Source organism: Acanthochromis polyacanthus, chromosome 2 (genome assembly GCF_021347895.1).
Source record: "Acanthochromis polyacanthus isolate Apoly-LR-REF ecotype Palm Island chromosome 2, KAUST_Apoly_ChrSc, whole genome shotgun sequence".
Lineage (NCBI taxonomy): Eukaryota > Metazoa > Chordata > Actinopteri > Pomacentridae > Acanthochromis > Acanthochromis polyacanthus.
In genome coordinates, this window is record NC_067114.1 from 9694914 (window position 1) to 9721015 (window position 26102).

General features: G+C 41.5%; 1 protein-coding gene across 8 annotated transcripts in view; it reads right to left on the minus strand.

The window, feature by feature from the left end:
* Positions 1–26102, minus strand: part of apba2b (amyloid beta (A4) precursor protein-binding, family A, member 2b) — a 95235-nt gene that overhangs the window by 41522 nt on the left and 27611 nt on the right. For 7 of the 8 annotated variants that reach the window (XM_051944989.1, XM_051944984.1, XM_051944986.1 and 4 more), the window contains exons 2-6: positions 11674–12186; positions 9058–10118; positions 4999–5079; positions 3666–3705; positions 1409–1554 (exon numbers count right to left, since the gene is read on the minus strand). In XM_051944989.1, coding sequence (XP_051800949.1) covers positions 1409–1554; positions 3666–3705; positions 4999–5079; positions 9058–10118; positions 11674–12166 — 1821 coding nt within the window. In that variant the 5' untranslated portion in view covers positions 12167–12186. Of the gene's footprint in view, positions 1–1408; positions 1555–3665; positions 3706–4998; positions 5080–9057; positions 10119–11673; positions 12187–14204; positions 14326–26102 lie in introns of those variants that run through there. The other variant, XM_051944987.1, reaches the window with a different exon arrangement.

The following is a 26102-nucleotide window of genomic DNA, read 5'->3' on the forward strand; positions in this document are numbered from 1 at the left end:
ACTCCTCACTAACAGACCAGAGCTCATTATAACTGGCTATGTCATAGCCACTGAACTACTCAGAAAATCTGAGCTAATATTTGAAACTTAGAACACATACACACAAAAATACACTCCACCGCATCAGTCTCATTACAGCATGTCACACTCTAAAAGTAAACCACTACGCAGGAGGTCATTCAATATTTAGAAATGCAGCCAAGCTTGTGTTCACAAGAGATGGAGATAAAAGACCGCACCAAAACATGGTGGCGTTTTTCCACCAAGTCACCCTGTAGAAGAACTCTGAATAAAACTTGAACAACATCAGAAGACTAAAGTTTATCCTTTGTTGAAATTGTAGGTTTCTGTTTCCGTAAAGTCAACACAAGAAAAACGGACAGAGTAGCAGCGGTGAACCAAGCTCTTCAAAAATAACATGAAATGAGCTTCAATGCGCATCACTGGTACCATCCATTGTGTTTCCCTGAAGCTGCGATGGAACATCATCATCATCATCATCATCATCACAACAATATTAGTGAACAGCAGGGAGCGAGTGTCAACAAGGGAAATATAAGGTTCACATGCCAGCAACCCCATTATCCAGCCGGCTGTGTCAAACACATGCCCCGCGGCCCAATCTGGCCAAGTTCTTTAGCTGCCCTAAAAGACCACTCATGCCTAATATATCAGTATAATTCTTAGCAGTGGGCACACACAGCATTCGTGTCCATGTACATTTGATTAGGACCAATCTGAGTGTGAATTAAAAATGCTAATTTGCCATAACTATAAAGCTTCAATTGTTTGCTCGATTCTGAGGAAATGCATCTTTCCCCTTCCAGATATACGGTAAAGTGAGAAATCTACTCAGATACTCTATAAGATATTCATGCAGTATTAACCATGCAAAGCCACTGGACTTATTTCCTGCAAGGCTTCGACTGTATATAATTTTGACATATTTCAGTGTTACCAGTGCAGCATAAATAACAACACGAAGGCTGGAACATTATAACGGCACCTCTGGCGAGACGAGACAGAACTGCCATCATATAAAATGCTCTTTTCAGACTGGGACAGCCAGTAAGTCAGATGGCAATTCAGAAGAGGCTCAGCTGTTTTTCTCTGCAGGAGCTTTTCCATCAATCAAAGAGCCTTGCCAGATACTCCAAAAACATACGTACACAAACCTACATTTATTTTCTGGACACCTAAAAGTTATGATAACTTTTAGGTCGACAAACAACAGTCCCTAAAATGTTCTTGGTTCCTCGGGATATTCTCTGTTATCTCCTGAGAAAACAGCACTACAGAAAAAAACATGTTTCTCTCAACAGTGAATCTCTTCAGGCCAAACATGCAGCACAAACTATGTGTGTGTTTGCTTGTGTGAGTCAGTGTGAGTGGGTGTGTTTCTGAGTACCTTGACCCTGCTGACGGCCTCCTGGGCCTGCATCATGCGTATGTTCTTGGAGGGGTTTCTCTCAGACAGCAGCTGAGTGGAGCCCAGGTAGTTAGCAGCAAAGATAATTCCATCAATCAGGTCTTCTGGCTCGCAGGGTCCTGGGACTGAGGCCAGAGAGGGACGGTGATTAACAGGGAGGCACGAGGAAAGACAGAAAGCACTTAGACTGAAAAGGGTTGAGTGTGAGGTGGAGAGGGGTTTTGTAATCGCTGAAGTCGGTGTGTGAAGAAACAGAGCCAAACACTGTTGCTCAGGAGATGGAGATGCGGTGATAACAGGCTGGATGGGTCTGAGCAGTGAGATGGCTGTGAGCTGGTGGAGGTGCAGAGCTGGTGGGAGCTGAGATTAATCTGTGATATGTAGATGTGGGCTCTCAGACTCCCACTTCTGAAGACAAAGCGCTGCCATGATCTGATGGAGCAGACAGGCAACTAAGACCCTCACTCATTATTAGGCCTCACGCCAACGATAAGCATTTTCAACATCTAATCAGTAGGGATGAAACATCAGAAACGCATTCTGACATGTTAAAATGTTCACTTAAGATGTCTGCTTTTCACAGAAATTAGATTTCAAGTGACTATAACATAAAGATATATATCCTCCTAGCTTTGGTTTGGTTTGTATTTTAGTTTTTTCCTACTTACTTGGGATAAGGAGTAACCAATAAATATAATAACTGGATAATATCTAATATCTGAATATTATGTTTATTACATTTACATTATATATATATATATATATATATATATATATATATATATATATATATATATATATATATATATATATATATATATATATATATATATATATATATATATATATATATTCTTAACTAGATTTAAATTGTTATTACTATTATTATTATTAGTAGTAGTAGAAGCAGTAATATTAGCATTATTATTAGTATTAACAATATGCCCTTTTGGGAAAAAAAATCAAAAAACATGTCTACATATGTGGACAGCAGGTCTTAAGAGGTTAAATCTACTTATACAAAAACAGCTCCTCTTTTCTCACCAGATATCTATAACTAGAATTTCCACATGCAACTAGTATAAATCTAATTTCTCATTTCAGATATCAATCAGCAATTGCATTTCTGAGATGTCCAACAAATCAACAAACCATTTTGCATATGTCACTCTAATTAGCATATTCATTTATGTTGGCTACATCACAGAAGATGCCAGGAATGACATTTTCAATGTGTCCAACACATCAACAAACCATTTCAGATATGAAGCCCTAATTAGCATAATAATTTAAGATATTTATCATTCTAGATATCTGCAGTGATCTTTTCAGTGATGGAAATTCCTCTTAGAACTCATTATAAAATAACTATGCATGTCTTTAATATATTTGTTGATAGCACAAGCGTAGATTTTAGAAGCATTAGCATTTCAGATATCCGTAGCTGAATTCTGGCTATCAGAAATTATATTCTTGCGAGTTGCAATTCCTAGCAGGCCTATCAATATTCTAAATTTGACTGACCAGAAATGAATTTTAAATATCTGCATTTCCATTTGTGAGGTCTAACAATTGTAGAATTCTACAATGAAGGTGGAGAAAGCGAATATAATAAACATTTTGAGTCATAACATCCGAGTTCTACACAATAATTACAATTGCAACTAGTCAAAACGTCATTATGAGTACGTCAACATGGAATTATAGAACATCAAAGTTGATTTATTGATATCTGTAATTGTGTTTCAACAGAAGTCAATGATAAGACCTGCTAGTGATAATGAAGTTACAGATATCTACAGTGGTCATTTCCACCAGTAAGAAATTCATTGTTGATATCAAGAAAGAGCATTTAGACTCATGAGACATTAATTGTAGATCTCTTTAATTAGAATTGCTACTGGGCAAAATGATACCATGAATTATATCCAACCACCAACCTGCTGTGCTATGCTTTCACAGGCATTATTAGTGTATAATAATAATAATAATATTAAAAATAATGAGAAACCTTTTCAGTTTCTTCGGACATTTAGCTAGCTATCGTTGATATCTATATATCTCTTATGATTGCTGCTACTACTATTGATTAAATGTTATGTTTGCTAGCACCTGTCCAGGGGCAAAGAAAACACTGGAGGAAAACACTCAAGTGAAAGTAGTGCTTTGAATTGCTCCATTTAATTACAGCATTTTGATTTCATCGCCAAACAGGTGTGCAGACAGATTAACTCACCATCGACAAAGCTGGGGAACGACGCAACCTTCTTTGTTGGCTGGAAGACAGAAACAGGACAGAAGAGACAAATGCTTGTGAATCGGTTTGCAGTAAATTAGGTGTTTCCCTTAACATTCATCCTCTTTGTCAGTGCTGTCACAGGTTACTCTTGGCAAGGAACTACAGCGACTGCACTGCATTCAAACAGAACATGTCTGCTCATGTAATATAGCTGCATTGCATACTTGTAATTGTGATTTGTGTCCGAGCTTTCCAAAACACGCAAATTTATCCTGCCTTCGTGCTTTTGCTAGTTTGGCTAGTAGATGTGTTTCATCAGCAGCAATGACAGCAATTTTTTGGAGAACGGCATGCCGCATGAGTGATTTAACACTTGAAATTTAGATTGCATGTTTAAGAAATCCTCCTGCTTCTCCAAAAACTGCTTTATTTTCATGACTTTTCCATCATTATCATCAATACTGCTTTCTTCGGGAAGTGTGAAGTGGTTCTGCTTGAATACAGTGATAAAAATGACTCCTCTCACTAGCAGGTTTAAGAGATCAATGACACAAAACAGCTGACATTTTAAAAATGTAGTCATTTATCGACTCAAGGTCAAACAGACAAGGCAAGAACCCGTCATAAATTAATAATCATGAATGACATTCCAAAGAAATTCCCTTTGGTGCATTGAATAGGTTTCATGAATATTCAGAGGTTTCTATTGTTTTCCAGCTATGATCTGCCCCACATTCAAACGGTCGCTTTGCTCAAGAGCACTGCAGAAGTGGGCGTGTGGAGAGGGCAAAGCATCATCTCATCGACTTCCCAAATTAACATCGCAGTGGGAGGTGGAGGAGAGAGGAGGAAGCTGTACACAGTCACAGAGAGAATTGAGGTGAATCATGGAAATCAAACACCCATCCCACTGGATCCATTGAGCCCTCAAACTGGTTCACTAGTTATTCAGAAAGTTTGCTCAAGGACAAGAGACGTGGGCGGAGCCTGTAGAGGAAGCATCTGCCGCCAACATCTCGGTGAAAAATGGCTCTCATAAAACCGCAAGCAGACATGCGGTTCAATTACCGGGATGCTACGATGCCGTAAGCACAGGACATGAGCTGAGGTTGTAATTACACAATTACTCATTTACTCAAATGGCCACACACACACACACACACACACACACACACACACACACACACACACACACACACACACACACACACACACACACACACACACACACACACAGGCACATAAACAATAATATCTTCTGCAAACAGCCTCACAACAGATAAAGGATAGTGAAGGGAACACTGAGACCGAACATCCAGCAAGATCTCACCTCAGGTACATTGTTGTTCTCCAGAGGAACATTGAGGTCGGACCGCTGCTGTTTTCTCGGCTGCTCTGCACCGTTGCTCACCTGGCGGGTCAACGCACAAGAACAGGAGCAGGCGAGTGAGAATCAGAATCAGATGAAAGAGAGAGTAATATTGCATAAGGTAAACACATGAAAACATTTCCTCTGTGTTCCTTTTGCTGCTGTTTGGGCCACAGAGGTCCTGTTTGGAGTCTCACACGTGGGAGGTTTTGAATGTGTAGGTAGAACCGGTATAAACAAGGTGTGCATGAGAAATCGCTGCACTCTCAAAACCCTCTGGACCAATAAAACAAATGCCTCTTTTTTCTTATGCCGTGAAATGCCAAGGTTTGTTTACAGAAAGTGTGAAGCTACAAATAAAATTAAACCAAATCCTCTTAAGGATGAACATTGTTCTGAAGAACACAAGCAATCTAGTTCAAGCTGCTGTCAGCCGGCATGTGGGAAAGTTTTCTCTTTTGTCACCAGCCTACTCTTTCTTTTGTTACATTTATGGACATGAACAGTTACAGCCTATAATCACACAGAGGGTGGAATACATTGGGTGCTTTCCATTTGGCTAACGTGGCTCCTTGTTCACTCACTCTTGCTTTCGTGATTCATATCAAAGACATGCAAAATGCTTTAGTTTCCTTTAAAAACACGAATACTATTATAGAAGTTGCTGGTAGTACTGTTCCTGTTTTTTATAGATATTTTGTCATCATGAAATATTATTAGGAGATTACAATAAAGCTGTTTCCATAGCAGCCTACCCATTCCATTAACAGTCCCAATAGATAGCAGATTAGGTTGACTAATCAATAAACACATTATAATTGAGGAGGTGAAGTGCTTCACACAGGATCCACCAATGAGCCTCATCTCAGACATATTTAATTCTTTGAACCTCTACAGATGTTTAATTACTTATATTTCAATTTGACATACATAGATTGTAATGAGACAAAGTCATTTTGTTAAAATCTCATGATTTCCAGCTTAGATTTGGTAAAGTTTTCTAACAGAATAGCATTTCACAGATGAGCACGGACCATCGCAAAATTGGAATCTGGTTACTGTTTTTGCTTTTACAGTTTCTGGCTCAGAAGATATATGGTGTAATTTTAGGATTTTTTAATGATAACATGCCTTTCAAAGTGAGTTTGAGGGTTCAGAACAGGGGAGGATCAAGTATATAGCAGAATGGAAAACACCATTTTATTCCACTGGACATCCACTTCATAGTCCACAACTGCTCATCAATTCTATATCATATTAGTGGCTGAAATTAAATGCAAAATTCAATAAATCCTCCTCCACCTTGGTGCAGAAGCATAAAATGAACCCTTTCCTCCCTTGAGAGGAGCATGCCAGGCTGTTGTAAATCTGTGCAGCCTCCCTTGCGAAAAAACTAAACTAAACATAAAATCCTGATCAGTATTCATCATGCTGCCCAACTCAGTTGTGCAAACAACCATTAAATTAATGAGATTCATGTTGTTTGGCGGGATGGAATGCAAAACTATTATGTTCTACAAAAACTACATTCATGTGCAGAATCCCAAGCGAATCCTGTCAAACCTTGTACTTCGTATAAAGCAACATGTAGAACTTCATTAATCAATAAATCAGCACCACATCAATTTTAATAAATCGGCGCAATTAACATTCACAAGACCACCACTGAGAGGACTGGCAGCTTCTGCAAATGTTTGCATGTGTACACAACAGGACCCATTTAGCTGGAGTTTTCTAGTTTTGTAATTGGGTGCCTGCTATTGCACCATTTATCAAATTAACCACAAGTTTAAAGTAAAACTGAGTGGAGTTTGCAAATTTTCCATGTAGTGTCTTCAGCTGGAGGCAGCACATTCGTCAGCTGCCTTCATCAGTGGTTATTTTGATTATGCTGTGAGGAATATGGGAAACAGAAGAATATTATAAGCAACTGATTTCAAATGGTAGCCCTCACTGCACCAAGTTTGCAACTAGAAATAAGGGATAAAAGATTCATCCAATGTTTAAGATCAAAAATATAACAGTAATAATCTTATAGACATGTGGTTTATCCATCTAATGAATATGCATGTCCAGCTTTAAGACTGAAACATATGCCAGAATCTTAACTATTTTATTACATCGTCAGTGGTCTCTAACAGACAGATTTTAAATTCAGGTTACTCTGACAGCACATGGCCTTTAAACATTAATGGATAAAAGTGGATTTTTTAAAAGAAAAGCCGGGAATAAATGCAAATAAAATGAAACCGCAACTAGTCTTATATTTACATTTAAAAAATGGTCGCTTTTAATGGACTAACACTTTCTGACATTGATGAAAGGACCTAAAAATGAGCTGAATTCCTTTATGGTAAAAAGAAAAAATTTCCTGACAGCCCAAAAAAACTTGACTAAAGAAGCAGGATATTATGGAAAGTACCATCCCTTAGGCTGCATTTGGCCTTTGTCTCAGTGATGATCACACAAAACGAATAGTATCAGATGTAGTACCATTGTAAATAAGATTAAAATATTGTATTTCTGTTGCTGGCTCCTCTAACAGTTTAGTACCCCTCCTGCTAACATAATCTTTTGGCTCTGTGCTGCGCAGTAAGAGTCTTATTAAATTTATTGTTGTCCTGTTTCAGTCCAGGGTCACGTTGAAGTGCTGCACGGAGAACATTTCATTCGACAACAGAGTACGAAACGGCTCATCTCATCTCAGTCTGGGAGTCATCTGAATCCGCAGCGCACTGTACATTTTTCCAATTTAATCTAGTTCCACCGTCTGACCCAGTTCTGCGCTACAAACGAGCCGCATACAGAGAATGTGCGAGCACATGTGCACACTGTGGAGCAGGTGTGTATCAGCATGCTGCCCACAGGAGACTCTCCCTGCTCTCCTTTTACCATCTGACTTTAAGGGGATGGGGGGCAGTGCATGTGTTTGAGCCTGTCGATGTGTCTGTGCGGTGTGTGTTTGTGCGTTAATCCAGCTCTGTGAGAGGGAGAGAGATGAGGAGGGGGACATCTCAAGGCAACATGGAGGAGGGGTGAGGCTGGAGGTGGCAATGAGGAACATAGCATCTGTAACTCATCTCCAGCTTCTCATCACACAACTCTTTAAATCCTATCCAGTGTAAAGAGTCTCTCAATATACTCCAGATTTTCTGCAAAACCTCTGACCATGCAGTGCTGTTGTCGTGCTCCTCTGTTTCATCTTGTAGCCTTTGTTTGAACCTGCACTTCTAAGATTCAGCGACCCACTCTGGAAATTCAACTAGTCTTATATTTACATAATAATAAACATGTTTTTCATTAGGATCAAACTGCATTAGCTTTAAATGTGACCTTCTGGGATGGAATGGAGAACAGCAGCCTTTATTGTTTACTTGAATGAGCCACAGCAGCTACTAAATTAGTTTTGACTTAAATATGTTCTGCTGTGTTTATACTAGCAATGAAATCTGTATGTGTCGCCCCGTGGCTACACAACCATGAAGACTTGGTGATTAATCAAATTTTATTTTCGTTTACAATTTTGGCTTCTGGCAATTACAAAAACAACATAATTAAGAAGAAACTATTTTTTCGCTGCTTGTCGATTTGCTTTGTGTTATAAATCCTTTTCTTTACAGCGGTGTTCTTTACAAATGTTCACCAAGTGTTGGGCTGAAATTCAGGTTAGACTGCGATGAGAACAGGTTAGTTTTTACCCTACTGTTGATGTGTTCAGACATTTGGTGTATATGCTGAAGAGCCAATGGTGTGAAGCTACCATCTGTGGGATTATGATTGAAAGTCAGAATCCCATCTTGATGTGCCCACTTTGTCTCTCTTTTATTTGTTTTTCATTGAAATAGATCTAATGTTGAAGGAAATTGACTGTCAAAAAGACACATTTCTTAAGAAGTTCAACAAATTACACGAAGTCTACAAAGTAAGCGAGTAATTGTGTTGATAAATTAGGAGCTCTATGTTGACACTTTATGGCAATATAGCATTGCTCAACACCTCCTTGCTGTAGAAACATCTCACCTGCTCCTGTGGCCATCTCTGCCTGTCTTCTGGGGAGCGTGGATGCACCTTGATGCCCCTCTGGAGCTCGGGGTTGTTGTGGTGTATGGAGGGCAGGTTGAGGGACTTGGGCCTGCTGTCGTGGCGGTGGTGGGCTGGAGGGTAGGGGGCCGCGTCAGGTTTGGAATGAGGGTAGTCACTCGGTGCAGGGTCCTGTGCCAGCTCCTCGGGGCTTTGGTCAGTGCCGCTGCTCAGACTCCCCATGCTCATACTCATCTTAATCTCAGCAACTATTTGGTCAATGTCCTCCTCGGCCTCCTCCCCCGTCTCCCCCTCCACCACCAGCACCTTGCGGCTTCGGTACGGAGAGACCCGCACCGAGTTCCCGTTGTCTTCAGGGGCGTAGTAGTCTCCGGTGTAGGCCCTACCGTGTCTCTCCTCCTCATCCCCTTCCTCCTCTTCCTCTTCATTGGGGCAGTACTCCTCGCTCTCAGCCTCCTCCTCCTCTTCCCTGTCGGCCCGCCGGGCGTGCAAGTTGTCCTGCATGGCGGGTTGGTGGTGGTGGTGGAGGTGGTGGTGATGGTCCAGGATGGGTTCAGGTCGTCCGTTGTAAATCTGTTCATCTGGATCTTGCTCCACCACCTCACAGCGGACCTCCCCCTCTCCCTCTCCCCACTCCTCCACCCGGTGCCTCTCTCTTCCTGCCCACTGCTCCTGTCGGACCTGGTCCTCCTGTCTCCACTCCTGCTGTCCCTCCTCGTCCCCCTCTCTCCACTCTTCCCTCACCTCTTCCTCCTCTTCTCTCCACTCTTCCCTCCCTTCCCCCTCCCCCTCCTCGTCTTCCACCCATTCTTCCTCTCGCACCTCCCCCTCACCCTCTTCGGTCCATCCTTCCACGGCCTCCTGGCATTCATCGTCGTGGGCTCCACCCAGCTGCATGGTGCTGGTGCAGTCCCCCTGGCCGTGGCTGTGGCTGTGGTTGCAGTTTCCCTGGCTGCTGCAGTCCATCCCTTCCAGGTAGCTGTCGTCCTCCGGGCAGTAGCGGATGTAGTAAGTTACACCCTCGTCCTCCTCTGCCAGTCCTGGGGGGATTTACAATCACAGACATGTTTCTTAATATTTATGGCCTGTTTATTAAAGTCCAAACTGTTGTTCAACCACTATTTATGAGGGTACTTCAAAAGGTTCTCTGCATCACCTGGAAAATAAGGGTGTAACTCTGATTCTTGGGCATAACTGTGCACTATAAAACTGTATACTGATGCTTGTCGTCATTTCTTTGCGAGGAGAGGAAAGTTTCGAGCTGGAGTGCTGTTTCTCCAGGACAATGCATGCACATTGCAGGTGGCAGAAGCAGCCAAATGCGACTTTGAACTGCTGCTCCATGTGTCTTACTCACCCAACCTGACATCGTCTGACTTTATCTGTTTCCCAAACTGAAATCCTCTTTGTGAGGTCACTATTTTCTGAGTGATGATGAGGTCATGCATACTGTTGAGGAGGATCTAGAGGCTTCCACGAAGTCAGAGCGAATCCTGGACATCGATGGGCCAAGCGCATTGAAGTTAAAGGAGACTATCTAGACAAGTAATACAAGAACAATCTTTCTCCTGTGATGACTTCTGGTGAGTACTTTTTGAAGAACCGTCATATATTTGGTCTTTTAAGCTTACTGATGTCACCATTGCAAGCAGCTACTTAGCAAGTTTGTTTACATGTGGGACTGAATAGGTGCTATAAAGGAAAATATATTTAACTGTGCTGCTTATAAGTAAGAGTGGGTTTTCTTTTAACCGTGCATTGCTCATGAGCATGTCAGCCTGTTGGTCCAGGCTGTAATACTTCAACTATTATTGGATAGATAGCCAGCAAAGTCCATCTTCTCTCTAACAGTTATGTTCTCCAGAGGATGAATCCTCGTGATGCTTGGTGTTACCCTGACTTTCCCTCTTGTACCACTATCAGGCTGTCGTTTGGGTTATTTGTTGAAATGTCTCAATAATAACAACACTGGTTGGAGTTTCAAGAAATTTGATCCTGACATTTGCACCTCCCTCTAAATGACTAACTTGTGTGATGGCTTGACTTTCATCTCAGCATCATTTAATTTATGACTAACTGCCAGAAAAAAGAAAAAAAAACTAATGCCAGACTCAGCCATAGCTTACTGTGTGTAGTCCTAATTTGCAATCATTAGCATAATTACAGATTAAACAAAGACAGTCAACTTTGCATTTATTGTACTGGCTGAACACCAGCTGATTAGCATTGTCAATGTGAGTATGTTTGCATGCTGGCTTTGGTATTAAGCTTAAAGTACTGGATGCTTACAGAGCTTCTATCATGGCTTAGTCCTATTGGAGTATTACACCTAAATGACAACTGATGTATTGCAAATCAATTTAAACACTCATTTAGCCGTTGGTCTACTTTCACTGGTGTTACAGTCGTCAGTTTGACTGTTGCTTCTGAGTTTTTGTTAGTTGTAGTTCCTTCAGTCCTGCTTCAAAAAGATAAAGAAGGAACTAAATCAGTGCTGCATGTGTAGGGTACTTCTTTTGTCCTTTTCTTCATAAAACAAACTTTTGCAAATTGAACTTATCATGGAAGATATGATGTCTGACACATCACACTCACCATCATCATAGTCTTCCTCTTCATCCGAGGTGTTGTTGATGTACTCAGAGCTGGAGTCATCGTCCAGGCTGTCGGCTCCACCGTGGAAGTCTGGCTGGTCGTGGTCATCGTGGTCATCTTGGTCGTGGTTGTGTTCAGGCGTGGACGGCGTTGCTGGCCGCTGATCCTCAAGTTCTGCATCTGCTTGACTGCTGTATCGCTTCACCTCCACCTCCGCATCTACCTCCGCCTCTGGATGATGATCCGGATGATGACTACGGCCAACGTCTTGATTCTTGGGAGAGGAATATTGTGCCTTGCATGAATGGGGTTTGGAATCGTGTGACTCTTTGGGGTAGCGCAGTGGGCGTTGCCGTGCGGGGAGGGCTTTCAGATCACATGACTCTGTAGGATGAGGGGTGGGACAGGAGGCGGGGCCCGGAGCAGCCATACTGTTTCCTCCACTGGTCCCTGGCCTCTTCCTTTGAGCCATGATTGGCGGCTTACAGGCCATGCATTGTTATTGGCTTTATCCTGTGAGACAGAGAAACAAGCAGGGGCACAGCTTTAGAACAAAATCAAGGCCAACTCCAACTGCATCAAGTGCATACTCACAGAAGACACGTGCTTCAGCATTAAAATAAAATGATAAAGGCTAATACTGATAAGATTTCAAGCTTTTAGGGCAAACATATCTTTTTGTGTGCTTCACTAGTTCAGGAAACTGTTAAGTCAAAGTCTTCCATTAGTAGATTTCCTCCTTAAAAACATTCCCTCCAGCATTTTTTTCAGTGCCTGACAATCCAATATATTCCTGTAATTGAGAAAGACAGTCTCTGGTTTACTTTATCCTCATTCAGAGGAACACTTTTGTGCTTATTTAGCACATTTTTGGCTCGAAATTCACCACAGTGTGCTCCATAAGTCCCTCGGGCTCAGCTTTATATCAGCAAACACAAAGAGAAGGGCCTCTCTAAGTTTACTGCCTTCACATAAATCGAGAGGGACACTGCTGAACAAAGAATCGATAGTTAAATCAAGGTCGTCCCCACATAGGTGATGCACGTGTGCACTAATACCATTTCAGATGATCAATCAATCAAGACATTATTGATTCCTCTGTGGATGCTAGTTGAGAATCGTAAGAGACACAGAAGACTATTCCTGTACAAGACCTAGTTTAGTGGTGAAGATGAGGAGACAGCAACACGTTCTTCCTCTCACAGAAGATTCATAACCTGAATCAACACAGTTACTCACATATCAATTGCCCCTCGCTATTGAAAATGAAAAGGAGACATCAAGAAGAATGCTGAAAAAGGAATAAATCAGTGTTTTTTCCTGAGAGCAACAGTCCAACATTTTTCATTCTAGCCTTTTTGTCGCTGAACAGTGTTGTCCTTTTATACAGTTGAAAGTGTTTATGAAAAGGTATATAGTAAAGAGGTTTCTATAAAACCAGTATTTTATTTTTTTATTTATTCATGTATTTTCTCTTTCAGCCAAAAAGATCTTCAGGTGGCAGATGTCACATATACAGAAATCTGTAGGCTTGACTTACCATTACTACAACGACATACTCTTAACATTAAATGTCACATCCTCTCATAAACAGGCTGAATAAAAACATTCCAAAATATGCGTCCTGGTGCAGCAGTTTTGATCCAAGGCCAAGTCTTTTAAATAGATGAAGCAGTCAACAGATTAAGAAGACATTCGAGCACTGGTTATATTTATATCAGGAGCAACCAAGCAGCCCAACAGCTTCAAGTGAAGACAAATACATGTAATATTAGGTTTAAAACAAAAGTATTATGCTTATTCTTCACAAAACAGAAACAAAAGATATTAAAAATATATCAGAACAGGACAAAAGCACCATGAATGATGTAGAAAAGCACATTCAAACCGCATCAACACACTAAAATAAATAGACTGCACAATGAGAGCCTCAACATTATACTCATGTTCGCCATGCTGCGTTTTAACAGCCAACTATGAAAGTTCAGCTTGTGCTCTGTACTTTTCTGTCAAACACACCCTTTGTGTCATCCATTTTGTCACTATCCCCACTCTGTTGTGCCATCCAGTTGCTATGAACAACTGCCCTCAGAGGGGACTTGATGCAGCTTTCCCCCATTTTCCTTCACCATAATTACATTTTCCATCGCCAGTGATTATACTGGTTAATTAGCTCTGAACAACCTGCCGCAAACACATCCCCACTGCAACACAAATACACAGAGAAACACACAGGTGCACACAGTTGGTTGTTCCTCAAGTAGCCCTGCCGGAGGGACTGAGATTAAATCTGCACACTAAATCCATCTACTGGGCTCCAAATAGGAGAAGTAGCAGGTTAGTGATCACAGCATAGAGTGTAGACGCATGCAAACACCTGATGGAACACAGCAACACGTTCATCTAATGAAGCATCTCTGTTGACAGCTGAGAAAAGCTTTTCACACCAATATTTTTATTTTTTCCAATTTCTTAAAGATACCCTCATCTTGTTCACATCTAGGAAGCAATGTGCTGACTGCATCTCTTACCTGGAGTCCTGAGCTGGGATGTGTTACACAATAGCATTGCGATCTGTTGTAACAGCGGCCCCATCCTCCCTCCTTCCCTCATGCTGCTCCTCGCTCCTCCCATCCCCCACCAGCTGCTACACAGCATGTACCTTTGTGACTCCACCCTCCCGGCTCTTTTATATCCCAGCATCGTCCCACATGAGCTCAGCCCCGCCTCACCCAATTCCCCAGAGCTGAGGGGAAGGATTGGTAACTATGGGTAACTGCATCCCCTGGGGACCGATACCCTCAGACCTTCTCTTTGTTGGAATCACAAGTTGCCTTTATCTGTTGCGGTGTCGCCCGACTGTTGCTGTTTCGCATCACGTTTTTTAAAAAAATTCTTTGCATTGATCCTGACTGAAATGCAATTGCCATATATTTTGGAAATCCTGTAAGTCCCCGACCAGGTGGCTTCTCCCAAATCTGCTTTGTCTGGCATGTATTTGAGATTTGACTGTGTTTATTCAATTTGCATGCATTTGTACATGAATGGTAATGCCATCATAACAAGTCACACCAAGGGATTTGTCCCACTTGTTTAGTACTATTAAGGCAGATTTGGAATGAATTATGGCATGCAGTACATCTTTGCTTATACCCAGAGGTTGTGTCAAAATATCTCTGAGGCTAGTTTGTCCCTTAAGATCAAAACCCCACTGTAACCCTATGAGACCAAACACTCAAAAATCGAACTCAAAAATACTTTTTTGTGTGATTTTCTAGCCCACATAACTCTATACACTGAGCTTTTTTTGCATTATTAATGGTTTTGCATATGAGCCCCACTACATCTGTGCTCACAGGCAGAATCTTAACTACTATTAAAGCAGCACTTTCACACATAAATGAGCATTTGTTACAATTAAGCCCTTGTAAAACAGGTTGACACCATGTAACACCATGTATATCAATCTATACATTCCTGCATGCTAGAGTTTTAAATCAGAGATCTCGGCTGCATTTCCATGCCAGTATCTGTGAATTTCATGTTAACCAGGGATTATCCACAGCTGAAGACTGGAACAACTGCAGCAAAGCAGGAGGTCATACTAACTATGAATGTGGTGGAAAAACCCACAGAAACATCTGAATAAAGTTTCAGATGCGCCAGATAAAAAGGAAACATCATAAGTGTCGACAGTCTTTGTGTAATTACTCTCACTGCTAGAAATAGGACACTAAAGTGCACTGCAGGTTTCGGTGATGCTCAACTCAATATCCTTGATTTTACAGGACAAATAGAACAGGAGAAGATTTGTTTCATTGCAGCTACTCAAGTTTCAATCTGACAGAAGGTTTAGAGAGCTGCCTCGTACATCCACAGTTGCTGAACAGCTAATTGTAACACAACTGCTTTGCTTATGAATGTTTCACTGTCGAGTCAACAACCAGATTTTCCCGTCTAGTTTACCATCTTGTTGATCAAAGGACAGTACAGTTTTGAGAGTCTCGGACCTTCAAGCTCTCGGCCACCAGTTGGCAGTCAGGTGCTGTGAGGCTTTTTGTGGAAGTTTCAGTCAGCTCAACAGCAGCTGCTGATGCTGAACTGCTGAGGGAGGATGTCAGTGAATCAGTGAATGCGGTTTCTCCATATTTTTCATTTCAGCATTTTCCTTTCCTCTCTGACAAACGTAATACTACAAGTGAGACCGAGCGAAAGCTTTGCAGAGGCGACGGCAATTGTTTTCACTCACATTCTAAATTTGTTCTAAGATTAACTGCATTCCTAGTGGCATGAAAATGGCTGGCTAGTTTATTTTGTTTGTCTCTCTGCAGTGATATTTGAAGGTAAATCCAGACTACTGATGAGAAGTTGTTTTGTTTTTTTTGCAGGAGTAGAATGTACAGTGTGTACTGTCAGCTGGCCCCCAAGCTCCAGTCTTTGTAGTTTGTGCAACTTCAGATATGAAAGTTTAGCCAAAGGTAGATGTTATGTAGGGGCAATTTGAAAGCTTTCAACCTTTTCCAACACTAACAGAAACTTCAGCCGTGCCTCTTATGCAATTTAGCCCAAAACTGCCATCCTTTCATATCTCAGATAAATTCTAGTGATTCTCCAGCACATTTTGAACATAAATTGCAGCCACATTTTTAGGTACATGGCATCTGTAATTGTAAATGAGTCTGGATTCATGATAGGGGCTGTTTTTATATTCTTCTCCCTTCTCTGTCTACTCCATGTTACTGGCACACTGCATTCAACTGTTTCTTTCTGCTTGATTTATCTTTTTTCTTTTAGATTTTTGGGCATTTTCCTGAGCTGGCAGAACAGTTATTTGACTCAGACTGAGGACTTTATGATTAAAGAGTCAACATCTCTAATCTAAGGCCAGCAGAGGGCCTCTTCTACTCCACTCAAATATGTCAAGGTAAGTTCTATGAGAGGACATTATGTTCTAATATTCTCGAAGCTCCATGAATTGAAGATGTGAATTTAGCAGATTGCATCCAAGTGAGTCTCCTCTGGACAAGTTGTTTCCCTGTTTTCTGCCTAATGTATGCAGGCCTACAGCCCCAATGGGAACCCGAAGAGAAATGCAGTAGCTAAAGAAAATGAATCAGTGACTGGCGCAAAAGGAAATCGGAATCCAGCTGGCTCCATCACTGAGCACTTATTTCTATATCCCACCCGGACACACACACACCGAGTATCTGTCTCCCACACAAATGCTCTGAAATGTAGGCACTGATTCAAGCTGTTACCTTCATCACTAAAAAAAGACTCGACACACACATACACACCGGCGGCACTAACAGCAGCACACCAGCCTCCCTGCAGTATCCCATTTGTCTGTTTTGAGCTGCAGCTGGGGACCACTTGTGCAGGGCTGTCTCCGTGGACGGACCCATTCACTGTCTGCCACAAAACGCTTCGGCTACAGTAAGATAAAGCTTTAAATTACCCCCAGACACTCCCCCTGTTTGGCAGACACACTTCTTAAAAGTGCGTGCATGTGTGTGGGTGTCTGTGTGAGGTGTGCGTTTGTGTCGACCGAGCAGACAGAGGGCGAGGGAAGCGGTCCGAAAGCAGCAGATGGCTTGGTCAGTGTGGGCCTCGGGAATGCTAATGTCTCTCTGCCTTGAATTTTAAGTTATGACCTCTGATCACACCAGTGAATTAGACAGTCAGGCTTTGACAGCGAAGACAGAACAGATGAGACCAGGAAAAGAACCACAAACTGTAACATCGCTACTCAAGTCTTCTTTAAATGCAATAAGACGAGAAATAAATACCTCCTCTGACAGTGTTAGCACATGAATGAAAGAGGTGTTCAGCTGAGAGGTCTCCAGTATGTAGGGAAAAACATGAAACAATCCAAAATGTTTCCCAGCTAAACAGTGTTTCTTCAAGGGCTGAGCAATAATTCAGTATTATCATTCATCGAAATGTATAATTCAAATTCTCAGCACACTTTAATTATGAACAGAGGTAATAAATTATTTAAACGCTAACTCAGAACTTAACTGAAAAACAGAGTTTCAAAGCTTTCTAAAGATACAATTAAGTTGCTATTTAAGTTTTAGTAACTTTTTCTGACACAATGCAAAACACTGAAGTAAACATTCATTTGATTATTGCTTTTTAAATTAATGTGGAATATTATGACATAAATCAAGATCACAAGATGAGTATTATTAATGTGGTGGCATTGTTTCTGTGTAATTTAAGTGCGATTTTCAAATGTTCTTTCATGTCCCAAACATGTTTTGTGTGGAAACAAAGAACTGCTGTGATCATTTTAGTCACTGATTGGAAATTAATTATAAATGTCTCGTTTTTTGACATGTTTTCAGAAGGCTCCACTATTTTAATTATTTTCAAGCATCATCATTTAACAGTGAATTGGTGCTGTTTGTGAGCTCTGTGGTCTACCGAAGCCTCATACAAGCAAAGAGACTACATAAATAACACACAGGTAAACATTGTTAGTACTAACTGGACCACTAACTTTTCAAAGACCAATGACTTTTATTTTATATTTTCCAGTTGATTCTTTTGATCTTTCTACATAACAGGGAGTTTCTTGAGAATTATTCTCTAAAAGGCATCAGTTTTTGGTGCATCATGACTGAACCACAGCCTTCATATTCCAACCAAAGAGGCTGGAACTTTCATGTTGACTTTCCCGCTGATCTTTCTCTGATGTCTTTAATCTTTTTTTCGTTTTTTTCATCTTTTTTCCTATTGATCTAGTCAGATAACATGCGTCACCAAGATTTCAACATCCAATTCTTGATATATGTAATAAAAAAAATAGCCGTCTGAAAGAAATTGTCCCTGTAGAGTCTGTCTTGAAGTGGTTTATTATCAGTTTGAGGTGTGGCAGACTTAAAGGTGTAATCTGCAACTCTTTAGGAAGATTGTTTAGATTTAGTTATCATATTTAGATTGTGAGCCTATGCTAGATTTATCATCTTGATGGAATAATCTTGTGTGTATTGGTCCAAATCGCTATATTTGTTTCCCATTTACAGAGACAGGGTTGTGTATAAACACTGGAAACTGAGAATGGAGATTTTTATTGAATTTTACAAGAAGGGTATTGGATTAGACTTGCATTCCACACCTTAAAGAATCACTTATGATTACTTGCAAGGCTACAGACGGCCAAACCTTATTATTCTGGATACTTTGATTGCTGTTTCTTTACCAGTGTACCCTCACATAAGTTACTTGTGCTCGTGGGGATCATAAAAAAAGCAATATTTGTTGAATCTGGTGTGAATAACACCTGCTGAGAACAAAATTAGACAAGGTTTCAAAATCTCATTTCAACCTCTTGAAGTGGTGAACAATATTAGAGTAGAGACACGGTAACAGAAATGCCTCAAATATTTCTATTAGTGAGGAACAAGATCAGTGTCACAAATATCCATCAAATCTCGCAGAAATCAATTCTGTGAATGCAGTACAGCTTCAGACAGTCTAAGATGAAATAAATATATGAAAATAGCACAATGCAGGGACAAACTGCTTGTAAAACAAACTCTTTTTTGTCCCTATCAATAGCTGTTATGTATTTTCTTTAACTAAACTATTAATTAAGGTTCATTTCATTCATTATATTAACCTTAGAAGCAGAAACAACTGTATATGAGGCAGGTAATGAAGTATCTATGGCATTTTCTGTTTTGAATATCTGCAGTAAACTTTCTTTTTTTACTGCAGGTTTATTGCACAACATCAGTCATAAACCTACTTTTCATTCTTGATATTTTTGTTTCAGAAAACCAGCTGTGTTGTATAATTGGACACATTTTCCTGGGAGAATCAAAATTTCTGAGGCACCAAGCATGTAAACATCACACAGCAAATGAAATAATCACCGCTGTCATTCATCCGTCATCTTTACCGGGGTCAGCTCTGATCACGTGATCTTGTAAACATTTAGCTGTGTGACATTAAAGCGCCCTTACAACGCTTCCACGCCATTAAACATATGCTGATAAATTGAGCAATAACTCGGCCGTGCTGAGTTATGCGGCTTGTAAATAAAGGATAGAAGTTCCATCAGAGAGAGAGAGAGAGAGTGAGAAAATGAGTTTCTTCTCAGCTGTCTCATTAAGATGCAGCATTTGTTCTCCTCACAGTCTCCCACTCACTTCAGGACGACAACAAGGGAGATATGTGGGAGACAGGAAGAGAGGGGAGACTTGGTGAGCGGCACGAATGGCACAGGACCACAGAAAACGCAGCGCTCACTCCCCCGCCATTCTGCCTGCCAATGTCCATTTTGCCACTTCAAGCACAACACCACAGACACACCCTCCTCCTTCACCCTTGACTGTTACCATGGCAACCCTTTGTTTCCCGGCTAAGTCTCTCGAGGAGGACCGACTCAGCCAGTCATCAAATAAACTCTGGTACAGAATAAACACACACGCATGCACACATTATTCAAACAATTCCTCGGTGTTAATATAGCCTCGTCTTTTTTGTTTAACAGTTTTGCAAACACAAGATTCGGCAGCACTTTTTTGTTGTTTCTTGTGTTGAGTAAATGTCCCCACTTACAACAAATGAAGGGAGAAAGAATCCAGCAGATGGGCATTTTGCGTTTGGAGCGGTCCAGCTTTAGAGGGGCATATTTTGTAGCTACAAGAACACAAACAACAAGAGTGTGCACAGATTCACAGTGAAGTAAAATGGTATCCAAGACAAGGGGAAGAAAAAGAGATGCAAGGATCACCACCAGTGCATTTTTGAATAAAGAGGAAAGCATCAAACCTGGATCTGAATAAAACTAATGACATCAACATTAAGATAGCAAAGAGGCTGTAGAAAGGTGGCTCTAGTGATTGCTATGTCGAGCACTTCACCCGTTTGGTACCCAGAGGAGGAAGCATAATGAATTTGGTGATGACTTGACCTTTATCTCCACTGCCATGTGGCTGACATTTGTGGTTTTCAAAGTAATGTTTCTGTAACTACCAGATGCACTGCCATGAAAGACATTCATGTTCCACTTGGGATGAATTGTATTAACTTTAATGATCCCTTGACTATTCCGCAGGCACCATCATCAGGGTAATATTTCAACTGGTCTCGTGCCTTAGAGAACAAATTCCCTTAAACGAAGGACATTCCCATTAACCTCAGCTGTACTTTGTGTTTAGTGCGTATTTACAGATGATGACAAGGTAACATGTAGCGTTTTACCCAGATGGTGAATATACCTAATTGCAAAATACCTGCTAAACATCCAGGGGATTTTACTGATACTTTGAGCATGCTACTATTAATACAGCCACACAGAGCTGCTGGAGTCAGACCGGTTTCTGAGTCACACAAGTTTATTTGGTCGACTGGTATCTTGGTGACTCACTGTTTGCTCCACTGGGAGGAGCAGTATGTTACAGTGCCAGTCCTGATGCACTCTGCAGCCTCATGCAGTCTGCTGGTCACTTGCTCATACACTTTTAATGTTTTGGTCACTTTACCTTTTTAGGCCGCAGCCACATAAACTTCAGTGAAATCACATAAATGCCCCTTTCCATGTATTTTTTTAGCTAGGTCTGGGACTTAACGCATTAATTACGATTAATTAATTGCAGAAAAAATAACGCGCTTTAAAAAGTTACACATTTAATCACACCTTTCTCAGTTCCCTAATTTCTGGCACACCAATAACACTGAAGAACACTTCAGCCCAGTAGGTGGCGTTAATGCACACAAAGTCTGTTTGCCAGACAGGAAGAGGATGCACTGAATGAATCAGCGCAAAAACGTTGCACCAACATGGCTGCTCGGTCGCAAAGTTTCTCTTATTATTACAAAAATTGTTCAGCAGAAAGTATTTCTGAAAGCGTCTCAGGCAATAAATAACCCGCTGAATCTGTCCTGGTTTTATTTCAACGACGGCAAGTTTAGATGTTTAACGAACGTTTTTTGATGCATAGGTCCTCCACTCCCCACACCACATTTGCATAAATTAAACTACTTTATGCAAATGAGCTCTGAGGCGATGCACCGTATGTTAGCTCTGACAGTCCTGGTACTGGAAAACGATGCAGACAGCCCACAACAGACAGGGATGGGAATTTCGACTAATTTCCGAACCGACTAGTCGCTAATTTTATTGGCGACTAGTCGGTTCGGAAAACTTGTAATTTAACCCTTTAAGCGCCAAAGTCGCAATATTGCGACAAGCAACATTGCTGAACCAACCCGGTCTCACGGGGATTCGTGAAACTGTGACGTAAGTTTTTGTTTCGGTTTCGTGCGCACCAAGACGATGTCGTCATGTTTTTCGTGCAGCTCACCACGAACGAAACCCGCTGTGGTAATCACATCTGAAAGTGGTTTATAACGGCGGATTCATGACGATCTAAGCTGTCCATTGGCGTTTGCGGCTGCCGGACATTCTTTAAATTCCTATGCAAATTCGTCGGATTCATGACGATCTAAGCTGTCCATCGGCGTTTGCGGCCGCCACCGCGGCCGCTGGACATCCGGCCGCGGCGGCGGCCGCGAACGCCGATGGACAGCTTAGATTCGGCGGATTCATGACGATCTCAGCTGTCCATCGGTGTTTGCGGCCGCCGCCGCGGCCGGATGTCCAGCGGCCGCCACCGCGGCCGCTGGACATCCGGCCGCGGCGGCGGCCGCGAACGCCGATGGACAGCTTAGATTCGGCGGATTCATGACGATCTCAGCTGTCCATCGGTGTTTGCGGCCGCCGCCGCGGCCGCCACTGCGGCCGCCGCCGCGGCCGGATGTCCGGTGGCCGCGGCGGCGGCCGCAAACGCCGATGGACAGCTTAGATCGTCATGAATCCGCCGGTATAAACCACTTTCAGATGTGATTACCACAGCGGGTTTCGTTCGTGGTGAGCTGCACGAAAAACATGACGACATCGTCTTGGTGCGCACGAAACCGAAACAAAAACTTACGTCACAGTTTCACGAATCCCCGTGAGACCGGGTTGGCTGAACATAACAAGTCATAGCTTCAAATATACGGCCTCAAGTGCCTCATGTACTGTACACCAGGAGATGGCGGATATCTGGAACTTTAATCTGAGCATCAGTTGTGGGCGTGTTTTCATTCAAAGTTTTGGAGTTTACAGAGTTTGAAAACCGAGGAGACGAGACTTGCCGTCGGAGCGTATCAGAGCGCAAGACGGCACATGTTAGAGTGAGAAAACTCACTGTACCGAGAGGTCTGCTCAACGCTGACAAAGTACTTTGTCAAGTAATGGCTTACTCATATTCTGAAGAGGAATATTCACCCTCTGATGAAGATGTTCAGTCGTCCACTGAGACAGAAAGTGCCGCTGCGTCTGTGCGTAACGGCAGCGGGTCGGTGTGCCATGACAGTCCACGAGCAGCACATACTGGAGCCGATGCTTTGCTTCAGGGTGGCAGGAAGGGACGTGGTGGGTGTAGCTGGAGTGGTCAAAACACCGCTATTGATGAGGGGGATAGCGGGGGTTGAAAAAAGAGACAAGCATATGCTACTGGCAGGATCAACCAGGTAGCCCAGACGGGACGAGCATGCGGTGCACGCCCGAGCGTAGAGCTGCATGGCGGCGCCCGGTCGGGACCGGGGGGGCACACTAGCGTTTAACCGACTAGTAAAATACTAAACGTTTAATAAATGAGTAGGCGGTTAAACGATTAAACGACTAGTCGCGCACATCCCTACAACAGACTATTTTCCAACACATTGAAAGTGCTTAAGTTTACAAAAGGTCTTAAAATGCTGAATATCATTGCACTTTGAATTTGCAGTAATCTGTCAATGTAGTACACAGATGAAAAATGCACATAAATATAAATGAAACAAACATTTTTCCTGTTTCAATTCACATACATGTCTATTCATCGATTCAGTTGTCAACTAAAATGTCTTTGAATTGTAAAACTTTGCTTCTTGTGTCAAATATTGCTTTGACAAAAATGTAGTTAATCATGGTTAGTTAATTACAAAGCCTGTAATTAATTAGATTATTTTTTAATCGAGTCCCACCCCTACTCTCAATTCATATTCTCTGTTTTTTAATCATCTAACATGTGATCATGCACACAAAAAATTGATTGATTTTTTGTATTAATTCCAGACAGAACGGAATTGTTGAGTGATTATAAATCACTCTGACAAATTTCTTTAAAACGGTGATTCTCCTTACAGCCATCTGCAGGCAGCAGGTACAGTACGTGTTCCATCTGCACAGTCTAAATATAGTCATAGCCGTGTCAAGCCACAATTAAGGATAAGAGATATGCTGGTTTTGTGTAACAAGCACCAGATTGTCAAACTTACTTTTGCATGCAAAACAGTCAAATCACACTAAATGTAACTTTACATACAATTCCTGGATTGTCAACAACAAATTATTCACGTCATCTCATATAATTAAATGCATTTTAGTGGTCAGCTGCTTGTTTATTGTAGTCTTTTGTTGTGTGGCTAAGCGGTACTTCAAACAACAGCAAGGCGGCTCTGTTTCTGACCAATTTGCTATTGGGTCAACAAAGTAAAAAAAAATGAATCAGCCAATTAAAGGAATTATAATACCATGATCACAAACAACAGCAGGGGAATGGAAACCCTTGGTCATTGTGAAGCTTGCTGCATGTGGCCACTAAATGCAACCAGAGCAAACAAACTATCACCCAGGTTAACTACCACTGTGACTACCTCAGTGTGTTGGCTGGCCAGGTGGCACTAAAGGGCTCGGTTGGACTACATTTTAAGAAAGAACATGAAAAAGTCTAAAGCTTTGCCTGGCGACAAGCCCGGCTTACAGAGAGCTAAGCACAACTAAATGGCCCCAGAGGGAGACAGATACTGGGGCAATTTTGCAGGGTTTAATTGAAGCTGTCAACCGGGTTTGGTTACTGATGAGAGAGACTGAGTGAGAGACATCGGGACAGATAAAAGGCATTCAGTTATTTTAATGCGTAAAAATATGAACGTGAGGGCAAGTAGTAGTAACAGGAGTTCAGAGTATCACACTGACACCCATTCATTGTTGGGCTGTCGCCACTGCGGACATGCTACCGGTAAGAAAAACATTTTGGTTTGGATGTAATGACAAATCTTCCCACATTGGTCTCACCCAACCAGCAAAGTAAACAGGTATTAATCTAATTTCCAAATAAAAAGGATGGAGATGATAAAGATCATGGAGGTAATTAAAAGCTATGGCTGTGTGTTCTGTTTGCTGAGAAAATGTGGCGTGACAACACACAGGATACAAAGGATCCACTATTAATTTCTGTTTGAAAAGGGATTCATCACTTTTGGTCCAAAGCTCTGACAAAAACAGGACAGGAAATGAGAGCAGAGACTGAAGAAACACCCGAAAGGCAAAGAGTGGCATTTTTTAAAATAAAAATTTCTCACTGGTAATTTAGATTTGGTTATGATAATGCAAGTTTTAATTAGAAAAAGAAATATTATTTATGTGAAGTGTCTTTAGACAGACCATCATTTACTTTTCATTTGTTAAGAACCGGATTAGCAGACTGACTGTTATGAGCAAGTCAAAAACCTACACATCTTTTAAGGCTGGAAATATAAAATGTCAGTTTTTTTATGTTTTCTGCATCAAAATGTGTAATGGATTTTGGAAAAAATACATTTAAACAATGCAATATTTGAGATTTGTCACTTTTTTTGATCAATGAAAGGAAGGATTTTGTAAAAAAAATACAACAAAAACCATAATCCACCATAAAATATCCAACAAACTACCATTCCGGTGTTACCGCAGAAATTTTGGTGATGTATTAATGCTAACTGCCCAGAGTTGCAAATTCTTTAAATCAATTCGAAGGAGATTAAACATGGCAGCAGTTAATAGGCAATGCATGAGATTTCAAAGTTTTGTCAGTGATGATTGTGCGGATAAATAATCAGGTATGAAGCTCAGAGGGTTGTTATCACGTAACATTAGTTCCAACCCTTATGAGTAACACGAAAAAGAAACATCACAGGATGAAAACTAGTTATTTTATACTGTTCAGACCTTGGCTAACAGAGTCACAGAGCACAATGGACAATATCACCGGCCCACTGCGGTCTGATACGCTGACCTGTCATTCCTCCTCAATTGCTACTTAAAGTCTGGAGAGATGACGGTGAGAAATGCTCCCTGGCCGACACAATGCTCCACCTGATCCCTCAGTTCGAGGTCTTTCACAATCTCATTTATGCCTCTCCAGGGACAGCTCTCTCCTCTCTCCTCTAATCCTCATTCTTAGCCAACTTTTAATCAGCGGCCGTTATTTCTTCTGCAGCCTTCACTCTCTTAACCTCTGTCAGGTCCTTTTCACATCAAAACAACGACGGCGGCTTGAAACCGCTGAGCCAGGTGACTTCTTCTTAATGACTGGCAATAATGGACATTTGACAGCTGCCTCATA